The 14,766-nt window shown below is 40.1% G+C and overlaps 1 protein-coding gene across 1 annotated transcript in view; it reads right to left on the reverse strand.

The window, feature by feature from the left end:
- Positions 1-14,766, reverse strand: part of MEI4 (meiotic double-stranded break formation protein 4) — a 198,878-nt gene that overhangs the window by 156,318 nt on the left and 27,794 nt on the right. Inside the window, exon 4 of the mRNA XM_027093730.1 lies at positions 7,560-8,095. Within this exon, the coding sequence (XP_026949531.1) occupies positions 7,560-8,095 (536 nt within the window). The remainder of the gene's footprint in view (positions 1-7,559; positions 8,096-14,766) is intronic.

The raw sequence follows: 14,766 nt of genomic DNA on the forward strand, positions 1-14,766 counted from the left end.
AGAAAGACCCACACTGAGGTACACCACCTGTAATTACAAAACAACGGAAACAGGAGAGATCCTAAGTGCTTCTGCGGGTGTGTGAGGTTGAGGGATAGATCACGTTGAAGGAATTACAATCAGAATTACACTGGAAATCTCATTAGAAACACTGGAATCCAGAAGTTAGTAGAAAAATGTTATAAATTCTACGGAAAAAAATGATTTCCAACCAGAAATCTATCCTAATCCACCAATAAAGTTTAAAGTTGGAATAAAATATTTTAAGCAAACAAATATTTTTCAAGTTTACATCCCAGGAATCCATTCTACGTGAGCTCGTAAACAATGTGCATCACCTAAATGAAGTTATAAACTAAGGAAAGGAATAGATGAGATCTAGGGACTCGGAGACACAGCACGAAAAAGCAGCAAAGGGAATTCCCAGGGTGGTGATTAAAAGAAGTCCATGGAATAAAGCTGATCAGAGACACAGGAAGCTCAGCCCAGATGAGAACAGGAAGATGAAGGGCTCCAGAAGGTGTATCTTAAAGTAAAAGATGGAACTGATAAGTGACTTAATTTGTTTGGCCTTACTGAGAGGATGTTTACAACCTGTCAAAGTATATGAAAGAAGCATCAATTATAGGTATGCAGAAAACTAAGCAAGTGGAAAAAAAAATCCTAAGGAAAAAAAAAAGCTGTAAAAAAAGGAAATGAAACCATTGTATATTAGATGTGCTGGTGTTAAAAATTACATCTTTATAATAATATAAATATGCAGTAACATATTTATAATAATACAAATACATCATGGCATATTTATAATAATACAAATACGTCATGGCATGTTTATAATAGTACAAATACATCTTGGCATGTTTATAATAGTACAAATACATCTTGGCATGTTTATAATAGTACAAATACGTCTTGGCATGTTTATAATAATACAAATACATCATGGCATGTTTATAATAATACAAATATGTCATGACATATTTACAATAATATGAATATATAATATTTACTTAACCAAAACTATGACAAAACTATGATTGAGGAGAGCAGCCACATAAGACATAAATTTGTGTCTTCTATGATAAAAAGTGAACAGATAAAAAAGAAAACAACTTGAGAAATAGGAGCATAAGCATTTCGTTTAAAAGCACAGGTGTAAGTGGGGGCAGAAGAGGAGTACAGACCTGGTGGTCTCGGGTGGGACAGAGGGCTAGCTCTTTGTCATTATAATATGGAATAGTACATATTTTAAAAATACATTCACAGGTTTCCACTTCTGGAAAGTGGACTTGCGTATCTCTCATCCTCTCACTAAGTACTAAAAACCCTAGGCATTATATTTAAAACACACCCAAGAAGACTGACAGGTGGACAGGCTACGAACCTTAGGACCAAAGAAGGACTAGGTGGTGAGTTCTCCGGTTTTCTTTTTTTTTTCTGTAATTACTTAGGTTTTTGTTTTGTTTGTTTTTTTAAATTGAAGTATAGTTCATTTACAATGTTGTGTTAGTTTCAAGTGTACAGAAAAGTGATTCAGTTATACATATATATATACATGTACATATACATATATATATATTCTTTCTCAGATTCTTTTCCCTTGTAGGTTATTACAAAATACTGAGTATAGCTCCCTGTGCTGTACAGTAGTTCCTTGTCGGTTATTTTACATATAGTAATGTGTATATATCAATCCCAAACTCCTAATTTATCCCTCCCCACCTTTCCCCTTTGGTAACCATAAGCTTGCTTTCCATGTTTGTGGGTCTATTTCTGTTTTGTTAATAAGTTCATTTGCACCATTTTGTTTTAGATTCCACATATAAGTGATGTCATATGATACTTGTCTTTCTCTGTCTGACTTACTTCACTTAGTATGACAATCTCTAGGTCCATCCATGTTGCTGCAAATGGCATTATTTCATTCTTTTTTATGGCTGAGTAATATTCCATTGTGTATATATACCACATATTCTTTATCCATTCATCTGCCAATGGTTAAATATTTAGGTTGTTTTCATGTCTTGGCTATTGTAAACAGTGTTGCTGTCAATATTGGGGAGCACGTATCTTTTCGAGTTATGGTTTTCTCCAGATATATGCCCAGGAGTGGGATTGAGAGGGTGTGGAGAAAAGCGGGAATATAAATTGGTGCAGCCACTATGGAAAACAGTATGGAAGTTCCTCAAAAAACAAAAAATAAATCTGATTTCCTTTTTGTCTCGTTTATCCCACATTTGGAAATAAAAAAGCCAACAACCCAGAAATGCCACTGGGTACAGACAAAAACAACAACAACAATAGAAGTCTGCTCCCCTAGCCAAAGGACAGAAAAGGCGCATCCTAGCAAGATGGAGAGCTTTAAAAGATAACCTCCCTAAAGCTGCCAAACATCACAGGAGAAGACTGTGGCCCAGCCCCCTGTGGGAGCAAAGGCCACGGGAGGAGCCTAGACCCCACCTGCACCAGCTACAGTGAGACCCCCAAACCCACCCCACCAAGCACCACATGGAGCCCTGAGGACAGAGTGAGGACAGCCTGGCACTGGCCCAGAGACTGGATTCTGATGGAGGATAAATCCGAGTCAGGAGCCCCTGCACAGTGAGACGTGTGCTGCGGTGAATTCATGGGAAGGGTATTTAATCAGCCAAAGGAAAGGGAGACGGAGGCAGGGGACGAGGGAGGCTTCTCCAGGGAGCTGAGCCTCAAGCTCCGTCTGGAAAGCCGGGTGGAACTGGCTGGACAGCAGAAGGGCCTGGAAGGTCCTGCAGCACAGAGGGCAGGGACAAAACAGCAAGTCTCGGACAACCACAAACACATCTGCCTGACCGGGTGAAGAAGGTTTAGGCTGGAATGGAGAGAGGTAAGGCCAAAGAGGCTGGATGAGGCCGTAGGAAAGGGCCCCACGGGCTGCGATGAGGAACGTGCCTCCTCGCGGATCCAGCGGGGCCACCGCCGGACTCCCAGCCGTGAGGCGGGGGATCAGATGGGGCCAGACGAGTCAGGACTCTGGCAGGAAGGGATGAGCATCAGGGAGCCGGCAGCAGGTGGGAAGAGGATTCTGTAGGCGATACCTGCAGACATCTGGGTCAGTCTTCTGGATTTGAGGATTGTGAGGAGAGAGAAGGGAGCGAGCAAGCACAGCCACATGCCGTCCTCATTCGGGGGGCTAGTGTGCACAGCACCGCTAACTAGTTTTCTGAGCCTCATCTTTCCTATCTATCAAGTGGAAATAAGAATGGCAACCACACGTATCTCACAGAGTTACTGTATGAAAATGGGGAACACAGCTTATTTCATCCCGTTGCTGCTGTATCAAACTACCGCAAACTTAGTGGCTCAAAAGAACATACATTTATTCCGTTACAGTTCTGGGGGTCAGGAGTCTGAAGGGGTCTCACTGGGCCAAAGGAAGGGGCTGGCAGGCCTGCGATCCTTGTGGAGCCCATTTCCCTGCCTTCTCCAGCCTGCATTTCTTGGCTCTCGGCCCCCGCCTCCATCTCTACAGCAAGCAGCATAGCATCTTCAAAATTCTCTCTGATTTGGACACTGACTCTCCTGCCACCCTCTTTCACTTACAAGCACCCTTGTGGGTACTGGGCCCAGGTGGGTAATCCAGGAAAACCTCATCCCAAGGTCAGCTGATAAGCAACCTGCAATCCCACCCACCTGCTGTCATGGAAGGTAACATATTCACAAGCTCCAGGGATTAGGATGTGATTATTCTGCTTACCATACATACAGAAGATTCTAATTTAATGTCTATTTGATAATCAGGATTTTTTTTCAATTTCACAACTAATATGTCTGGGAGTTGTTTTACGGTTTAAAAAAATAAGAAATCTGAAGAATATGTGTTCTAAGTAACTCACTATTATGTCTCTAAGATTTAGCAATGTATGCTAAATGTCTAAAAAGCTCAATGATAACTATAGGTTTCGATATTTAACTTAATATAATCATTCCCATCTCTTTAAAACAAATGAAAATTTAAGACGAAGATACCACTGCAAAATCTAAATAGAACTATAAGCATTCTAGTGTTAAACTTCCATGATAGTAGAAACAGGTGGCCATACAATGCTAGGATTAGCTCATGCTGTTTCTAATCATAGAAATAAACACATTTGGAAGTCTGGAAGTATAGGAAAGGTCAGTTTGTCAGTCAAACAAAGGGCATTAAATAACTCAAAGGGAAACCTTCCTGACCCCAAGCAAGTACCCAGAGGAATGAGGAAGGTGCCATACTGGAGCCTGTAAGTAGAAGACAGTTCAACCCAAGTCAAGTCACCATTGCATCCCAGGACCCCTAGAACAGGCCCATTGCAGACCCCTGGAAGCCATCTGGTTTCAAGATACATATCTTCCATGCCTGTCAAATGTCACACTATAGACTATACCTTCAAGTCCTACGCCTAATGGTTATCCTAAAAATATAATACAGACATGGAACTAAGATAACAATTCCTAAAAAATTTGTTATTAAATAAACATAATATAAAGTTCCTTAAAAAAAGCACAAAAATAAATAGGATTTATCCAAATCTAAAAAAATCAGAAATCATATACTTTCCCCTAAACTTATTAATAATTTCAACCAAGCTAATATCAGAGAATTACTCAAAATAATTTCTAAGATATCTCATTTCAATCTCCTATTTCTTGAACATATGTGTATATATATATATATATATACACACACACATATATATATGTATATGCAGCTCTAATATAACTGATATTCATCATGATGACCTCAAGATTTTGAAAGATACCAAGTTCTTATTGGTATCATTAAAGAAAGACTAAGTTATGGTCAGAATAATTTTACTACTGAATGTGTTGAGAACATGTTGTTGACTATTTAGATTTTATTTAAAACCTGCCTGTACATGAATTATAGATACATGAAATCCCTCAGTCAGAATATTAAGGTATTCATACCACACCTTTTCTTATCACATTGCACAAACACAGTTTCACTTTAATGAAATCAATAGCAGGGCTCATGTTTTTAACCAGTATAATTTAATTAAACACTTCCAATCTATGGAAACAAGGTTTTTCAAAAGAAGTACTTTTTTCCCCTAAACTAGGATATTTTGTTTTAATAAATCAAGAATAGTATCAATAAAAAATATAATAGTAGGAGCTATCCTATATTTCATGTCAGGATATATTCTTTCTTGAGATTTTGTTTATTACTCAAGGAAAGCTAAAAAAACACAGAAAAGCATTTATAAAGAGTAAATGTTAGTCAATTTTTCTACTAAAGAAGTTTTGTGAACATATCTGGAACAAGATGACAATGGTAATAATAATAATGATGGTAGTAATAATGACAAAAGTTTGAATGATTTAGTCTAAGATGCTTTTGCTGGGGAGAAGAAAAATCTCCAGAGATAAAGTCATTAAAACTTATTTATAAACCATCATCCTAACTGTGAATGCAGTGAGCAATTTTATGATCCTACTTTCTCTAAATGGCAACAATGACCTCTCCAAGAAAAGTAGAGGTAACTGCAAGCAGAGGACAGCTTAACCTTCCCAGGCAGACACAGGACCAAGATAACAATTAGATATTGGCTAAACAACAAAGCCTCTCATTCACTCATTCTTCCACTGCTGACCAACTACTCAGCAATGGCTTGTACCATGATACATGGTATGAAAATACACTTCAGACCCACCTGTACCATCACAAGTTTCTTCTATACATACAGTTCCCAACTCTACTCTTGTGTTGGCCAATCCTTCAGTGAGAGAAAGACTAGACTGAAAAAACATTTGCATCATCTGGTAACTGATACGGAATATGAATGCTAGTATCTGGAAGACTCCAAGTCACACAAAACCTGTTTAAAGTAGTTTTAAAAGAAGAGAGCAAACATATGCAAAAAAACAGATTTAGGAATATTAAGTATTCGAGGTATTTATTGATGGCTAAGAAGCTGATTATATACTGCAGATAGAAACCATGGCAAATCTGATATTTAATTCCTGATTGACCATATGAGGTAGAAAAAATTTTCAGTTTCCTAGACAGAAAATTCAGTATCTTTCAAAATACCAAAAGCTTAATTGTAAAGTTTTCTATAATACTGATCAAATCATACCTTAATAGAGAAGGAAAGAACAGATGGACGTGCAACAAATCAGCTTATTAGTTCAATTCTGTCTGAGTTTTGAAAATTCAGGTAAAGCCGATATTATACAAAAACTCTGAGCATTAGATGACACTGGGAACAAACATGAGACAGAGAGGTATCAGAAAAAACAAGGTCCAACAACCTTGTGAACCTTTACCCAATGAAATGTAGTAAATAAGTTAAATGGACCTTTTGGTCTCCTCTGATATTTTTAGTAGTCAATTAAAAAAGATTAAAATATGAAGGCATTTACAACCATCCCAAAGGATAAGATAGTGAAGAAGATAGAAAGTAATACCAAAAAGAAACTCTCCATTATGTCTCAAGAGCCAAACAACAAAACAACTTCAGGTTACCTCAATGTCACCTGTAAGAAAAGAATCCCTGAGTCAACTTTTCTAAGCCATGTTAAGTAAATAAGAAAAACAAAAACCAAAACAATGCCATATAGTATCTGTTCCTCAGCCAATGTATTCTATTAACCCACATCTGCAGTGGGTCCATGGGGTATTATGCCACTTACAAGGGAAATTCTAACAGAAGAGAAAAACAGTCTTTGACCTTCAGGCATCTGCTAGTCAATGCCAGAGAAAGAACAAACTCAATATAGTACAGGTAATCCATCCTGAGGAATTTAACAGTCATAGACGTTACAGATTGGAAAACCATAAGTATAAGTGGTGTTCTGAAAAGCATTGAGACTTTTTGAGCAATAGGAAGTAAATGTAGGCAGGGGAAAACAAAAGGGAAGCATCCAGGGCTTCCTCGGTGGTGCAGTGGTTGAGAATCCGCCTGCCAATGCAGGGGACACGGGTTCGATCCCTGCTCCGGGAAGATCCCACATGCTGTGGAGAAACTAAGCCCATGTGCCACAACTACTAAGCCTGCGCTCTAGAGCCCGTGAGCCACAACTACTGAGCCCGCGTGCCACAACTACCAAAGCCCGCGTGCCTAGAGGCCCTGCTCCACAACAAGAGAAGCCATGGCAATGAGAAGCCCACACACTGCAACGAAGAATAGCCCCCGCTCGCCGCAACTAGAGAAAGCCTGTGTGCAGCAACAAAGACCCAACACAGCCCGAAATAAATAAATAAATATTTTTTTTAAAAAAAAGAGAAGTATCCAAAGATACCAATTACAAAAACAGGGACGATAACTCAAAGTGGAGAAGCATAAACTTGAAAGCATAGGCGTCTATGGAGAGAACAAAGCTGTGGCATCAGAGGCCATAGCTGGGTCGTGAGGACCCAAGCAGATGTTGCTGGGTCAGAACTCCAGATGGCTGCAAAACAAGGTCCAGATGGAGACTGAGCCACGAGGCCAAGGGACCACAACAGGCACTGCCCAGTGGGCGTGCTCACCCAAACTACTGACATGGTATTTCATACAAAGAAAAGATGCATTACTTACCCGATTGATATGGTTGTTGCTTAAAATAACCTGGAGCAGGGTCTTCTCGAATTCTTCCAACTTCTTGGAACATTTTTTAAGAATATGATTAGATAAGTTACAATCACCGATCAGTCTAGCTAAAGTATCCACAGCTTCGATCCAGAAGCTTGAACAAGGAAGTTTGGGTTCTCGGTAAAAAGTGATCAAGCCATCCAGCAACTGAAAAACAGAATCGGATACTGTGGAAGAGGCGTTTTCAAAGTGGCTTAAGTCTGTTTTCAGACTTTCTGACTCGGTCAAGGTCTTCAGTCCAAGCAGACGTTGCAAGAACTGCATGTGAGAAGACAGAGGCTTTTCCAGAGGAGCACAAGGTCTGTTCACAATGGACAGTGGTGGGAAGGGGGTGGAGATGCAGCTCTCCCCAGAATGCTCGGTCATCTCTGAAGGTTCAGTTCTCTGATCATTTGATAAAACGCACCCAGAATCTTCCAGCAGAGTCGAAGTGTTTTCAGAACTTCTAGGTTCCTGAGCCTGCAACTGGGAAGATGGACCTCCTGAAATAGAAAGGAACAGAAGTGTTATCTTTCTGTATCTTTTTTTTTTTTTTTTTTTTTTTTTGGTGCACCGCACAGCTTGTGGGATCTTAGTTCCCTGACCAGGGATCGAACCTGCATCCCCTGCTTTGGAAGCACAGTCTTAACCATTGGGCCACCAGGGAAGTCCCTAACATTTCTTCATATAAAAACTAAACATTGAGTTTTCTAACTTAAAATACTAAATGAAGCATGAACTATGTATTAAATATTTGAAAAGCAGTAGTATAAAAATTGATAGAGGAGAAACTGTGAATGAAATTGCTTAGACTGACTGCAGACAAGGTCTTTATCTGGTAGAAAGCACAGATGATTCACCCATGTTTTGTCAAGTCACTATCTCCCAGTCAAGGCCATGTTTGAAAGGTACAGAGGAGAGACCACGAAACCTGAAGGAGGTCACTGTCTGGTATAGATTCCAACAGGTATCTGCAAAACAACAGGTGTATGTAAGATAGAGATATGCTCAGGGCACTATGAAAATAGGAGGAACACTGAACAGCCCACCCCAGTTAGACCAGTGCCTCCTGGAAGAAGTGATGGTAGAACTAATTTATAACACATAAGCAAGAATTCCAAGTTAAAAAGTTGGGGGAATGGAAGAAGAGAAGAGAGTTCCATCTACCAAAGGGTATGCACAAAAGCACAACTTAAGAAGGAAAAGAAAAGCACTGTATATATAAGGACCCACCAGTAGTTTCATGTTCCTTTTACAGAAAATATAAGGCAAGATATTAAGTTGGAGAAATATGTAGAGGCCGGTCACAAAAGATCTTAAAAGAGATATTAAGGACCTCAGAATTTATATGTAGAGTGTAGAGTGAGTGTAAGTTGGAAAAATTATCTATATACCCACACATATACCTAATATATAAAAATAAATATATAAACAATGTATATATGTATGTGTACTTACTTATAATTATTAAGTATATCTGTCTATATCTATGTATATATATGTGTGTGTGTGTGTATGTCATAGATCCTTGAAACTATATATATAACCATCAGAATTTTCCGACATCAGCTGAGACATACTGCAGTTCAGGCTTAACTTAGTAACTTTAGGTCATTCTGTGACAGAGATGCCATCGTAAACACAAAAACGCTGTTGTTTGTAAAATGATTATCAGTAAGACGTACACACAAAATTTTCACTGAATGTTCTACAGCACATGCATACATCTATGCAACTACATCTGAGAAATACTGATGTCAGCAGTGGAAGCAGGAATAGGACAATAAACAGTATAACATAGGAAAGTGAAATGGTCGCATTTTCATTTCACTGATCACTCTATGGGCTTTGTGAAGGGCACACTGGAGAAGGACCCAATGAGACACTGAAAGATCAGTTCAGAGTCACTCCTATCAGTCCTGATATCAAGCGATGAGAGAAATGAAACAAGCAGTTACAGTGGAAGACTGGAAAGGAAACACAAAGGGAAGCCAGCTGACTGACTGACAGGCATTAGAGTAGAGTAGGAATAAATGCATCCCGTGATTCTGAATTAGGTGACTGGGTGGACGACGGTGCTACCAACTGATCAGTAAAAATACAAACAGAAAAATGGCTTAGGAGAAACAAAGAGAAGCTAGTCTTGGCCATGTAAACTTGGAAGCAACCAGAGGAAATCTAGGTGAAGATAGTCACCTGGAAACTGGCCACATGAGCCAAAGGATGGGGAAAAGGTCTAGACTGAAGCTACATTTTAGGAGCTATCAGTGTGCAGGTGGGATGTGGAAGGATGAAAATGGTAATGATCACTTGGAGAGGGGATGCGCAGTGGCCAGAGCAGAGGCTCCAAGAGGGACCCTGAGAAGCATCAATCTGAGGGCTGAGTAGAGAAAAGACAATCACCAGGGAGACAGAGAAGAAACAATTAAAGAGGTACAAGCAGAATAAAAACAACAGTGTCATGAAAGGCTAGGGAATAGTTTCAAGGAGAATTACATGCAGGAGGGAAGTCCAATAAAATGCAGAGCTAAAAAAACACGTCGGAATTACCAGCTAGAAAATCATCAGTGATCAAGTCCAAAGCAGCTTCGGTCAGTCGGGGTGGTGGGCAGAAGCCACAGTGAGCGGACTGAAACGTGATGGGGAAAGTCACAAAGACGGTGAAGAGTGGCGAAGGCTTCTGAGGACCTGGGTCGGGACAGCTTAACACAGAGAGTAACTGCAGGCAAACATGGCCGGACACACTGGGAGAAACATGAGCAACTATAGATTATGAAGAAAAAAGCTGGAGAAGCAAAAGCTGGAGGCAGGAGAGAAAATAGGTGGGGCGGGACTCGGGAGCAGGCGGAAGGAGACTGAGTCAAGGACCAGTGGATGGCTTGCACTTACTGATGAGGAAGGAGTTTCCCCACACACACCCCCCCCCAGGCTGAAGGAAATAGGATGAGAATGTACAGGGATGTAAAAATACCCCTGGCACATAGGAAGTGAAAGGAGATCTCATCCAAGTCTTTTTAAATTTTTTTTTATTTTGGAGATGGGGGACACTGGTTGAACAGGACATAAGAACAATGGCAAAAGCAGCACCCTCTCCCTGCCCCAGCATAAACTGGAAATCTACCTAATTTACTGCTCTTTTTTCCTTCAGTAAAATGAGAAGCTGATGAGGCAGAAGCAGAGGATTAAGCTTTAATTTAGCACGCATTCATTTAACAAGTGTCTACTATGACCACTACAAATGTGCAAGTGTGTGCTTGGGATTGATCACTACAGTATCTGTACTCCAAGTTAGGGAGGTGATGCAGCCAATCCCCAAATGTGGTGGTGCCCAGAGCAGTGAACTATCAGCAACATGTTTAACGACACGTGGCTGTTTCTATATTAAAACAGGCAGACAACATGTTCATTTGAAGCCAACAGACATTTCCTTTTTCGTAGGAGCAAAGGAAAAACATTAGAAATCACTTCTCGAGACATCCATCTCACACTTCACACAAGTAAAACAGGGGGTACTACGGTAATTATTCAGGTAGATTACATATTTCTTTCACAAAATTCAAAAAGGTTCTCCACTAAGAAAGTGAACATAAGTTTAAATATTTTATTAACCTACTCAATTTTCCAGCAAAGTAAGCTGAACTTCACAGGTGATGATTTCAGGGAAGACTCATAAAATGAATTCTCCCAACAACTAAGTTGGGAAGCAAAAGCTGCTTTCTTGTTTCTGCTTCTCACGCACTCCTCACTGGCGTGCCTTTGGGCAAGTAATGATCATGCCACCTCATCTCCAGGTGCTCACAGGTGCAAATTTGAAGGGAGTAGTTCTAGACGCATGGGCTCTGGTGATAGGAATACACAAAACCGAGTACCATTCTTCCTCTCTGGTTTGTTTCTGTGTCCTCAGAGAGGAGTGATAAGGCCCTATGCTGAGGATGACAATTACTAAAGTCATGCTACCAAATCGAAGAAAAGAATCTATATTCACATTTCACTTTACAAAGTAGCTCCAGGGAATAATTCAATTGTTCAGAGGAACCCTGGAAAGTGTGCTGTTATCCCTAATTTACCAATAAGGACATAAAACACAGGCTCAACTTGATGAAGAGGCCTGAGAAAAGCCACACAGTGAGCAAGGAAAACCAGCCTTCTGTTTCAAGGCCTTCCAACCACGGCAAAGAGGCCTGTGTGTTTCCATACCAGCTTCTGTACATGTCCACTATGGCATTCATCAATTTCTTTTTTTTTTTTAAATAAATTTATTTATTTACTTATTTTTGGCTGCATTGGGTCTTCCTTCATTGCTGCACACGGGCTTTCTCTAGTTGTGGTGAGCAGGGACTACTCTTCGTTGCGGTGCGTGGGCTTCTCATTGTGGTGGCTTCTCTTGTTGTGGAGCACAGGCTCTGGGCATGCGGGCTTCAGTAGTTGTGGCGCGCGGGCTCAGCAGTTGTGGCTCACAGGCTCTAGAGCGCAGGCTCAGTAGTTGTGGCGCATAGGCTTAGTTGCTCCATGGCATGTGGGATCTTCCCGGACCAGGGCTCGAACCCATGTCTCCTGCACTGGCAGGCGGACTCTTAACCACTGTGCCACCAGGGAAGCCCCCATCAATTTCTATATGTTATCCACTTCTTTCTGGGCTCCTGAATGGCAGAAGTCCTGTCTCTTGTCATCTTTGTGGTCCCCTCACTGAGTAATGTTATCATCTGTAAAAGACACCTTATCAGGGGAAATGCTTAGGGCGACAATCTGCTGCTGGCTGAGACAGACCTCCTCTCATCCCTCAATATTCACGGTGCACCGCGATTTTACACCAAACTGCGACAATTACATACACAGATAAGAGAAATCAAACAGAACAGATAGAAAGACAGAAAGAATATGGTTATTCCAATAATAACTGATAATGTCTCAGAGTACTTGCTAACAAAAAGCCAATAATTTACTTTTTATAGTATCTACTACTTCTGGTAACCAATAACCAATTAATTTCCTCTTCTATTTGTCCTCAGTGATGAAACTGTGTACAAATGCAAACAGCATTAGCACTGGAAACCAACACTTTCAGGGTGGAAACCCCTCACTGCCTACTAAATAAAGTAAATAATAGTGGGCAAATGTTCCTATTGTATATATTCTTATAAAATGGAAAAGACAAACAGGGGGGAAAAGCTTTCCTAGAGAGGATTAAACATTTTCAGTGATACTGAATATATTAACAGGTTATACTCTTACAATAGTCATAAATGAAATATTTATTCATAAAACAAGATTTTTAAATATCCACCCTTATTTGGGTAACACAGAGCATGGAAACAGAAAAGGATCCCTGTCTCTTTAAATGAATCTTACATAACCACAATCAGATTTCACTCATTTGCTTGGATGACTTTTCTCAACATAAATCGCAAAGCATGGCTAACAAAGGAGAGGAGAGAAAATGAAGCCATGCTCCTGCAACTTTTTGTAATTCCTGTTGTTCCAGGAGGGATTAAGGTAAAGCAGAAGTCAAATGATGCTTCTTTCTTAACTTGTTATTGGGCTGAAGGGACTGAGGACTGTAATTTCCTTCCAAGTCACTGGATATGATCTAATTAACACGTGTGTTATTAGATTTAAAAGAGATAATAAACTACACACACACACAAACTGATCAAGCACAGTCCAGTACATATGAAATGCAAATATTATCTATTATTGTTAAATGATTATAGATGTCAAGAATCTAAATTATGCTGAAGTGTGAAACCATATACAAAAGTACATGAAATAAGATAGCAATTAAAACTACAGATTCTGCCTAAAATATTCTATAGTCTCTCCCATACACTGGATCCCACAGACCTTCTATTCCACTTTACTGGACCCTTAACTCTCCCACTTTCTTGCAGTTGTTAACTTCCACTTTAATCCACTTACCATTTCAGAGTGGATCGCAAGCATACTTAACAAAACAGAGCCAGTGCCCTCCTGCCACACATGCTGCCCTAGAAATGCTCACCCTTGAGCAGTAAATATATATTCTGCTGCCCCCACAAAACATTCACACCCACATCAACTTTCATGCCTTTTCTCATCCATTTCCACAGTTCCTACTGCATTTATAAAAGAACCAGCTGTTTAAAATGCATCTTTACACCTTGCAAACCCCATGAACTCTATGTTTATAAAACTGAACAAGTCATCTTCACACTCTGCACACACACACAACACAACTTATGTTTCTCCTATGTGCTATGTCAGCTGACAGCAGGACTATGCCTCCAGTCACCAGGCCTGGGGAGAGGGACCAGCCTCACCCCCCTCTTTTTCCTATCCTACACACACACTGCAATGCCACATTATGTTGGTTCTACCTTCTGCACGTGTGTAAGTCAGGATCCTCCAGAGAAACAGAACCAACAGGGTAGAAAGAGAGACAAAGAAGTAAATTTATTATGAGGAATTGGCTCACATGATTATGGAAACTGAGAAATTCGTAGATCTGCATTCAGCAAGCTGGAGCCCCAGGAGAGCTGAGGTGTGAGTTCCCGTCTGAAATTCAGCAGGTTCCAGACCCAAGAAGAGCCAAGGTTTCAGTTCAGATTGAGTCCAAAGGCAGGAAAATACAGACATCCCAGCTCGGAAGCAGTCAGGCAGGAGGACTTCTCTCTCAATTTTCTTAAATTTACCGAGGCTTGATATGTGACCCAAGATGTGCTCTATGCTGGAGAACGTTCCATGTGCACTTGAGAAGAAAGTGTAACCTGCTGTTTTTGGATGGAGTGTCCTATAAATATCAATTAAATCTATCTGGTCTATCGTGCCATGTAAAGCTTGTGTTTCCTTATTAATTTTCTGTCTGGATGATCTGTCCACTGGTGTAAGTGTGGTGTTAAAGTCCCCTACTATTATTGTATTACTGGCCATTTCCTCTTTTATAGCTGTTAGCAGTTGCCTTATGTATGGAAGTGCTCCTATACTGGGTGCATATATATTTATAATTGTTATATCTTCTTTTTGGATTGATCCCTTGATCATTATGTAGTGTCCTTCCTTGTCTCTTATAACATTCTTTATTTTAAAGTCTACTTTATCTGATATGAGTATTGCTACTCCAGCTTTCTATTGATTTGAATTTGCATGGAATATCTTTTTCCATCCCCTCACATTCAGTCTGTATGTATCCCTAGGTCTG

This window comes from Aethalodelphis obliquidens, unplaced genomic scaffold (assembly GCF_003676395.1).
Source record: "Aethalodelphis obliquidens isolate GAN/ISIS:26980383/991018 unplaced genomic scaffold, ASM367639v1 scaffold3, whole genome shotgun sequence".
Taxonomy (NCBI): domain Eukaryota; kingdom Metazoa; phylum Chordata; class Mammalia; order Artiodactyla; family Delphinidae; genus Aethalodelphis; species Aethalodelphis obliquidens.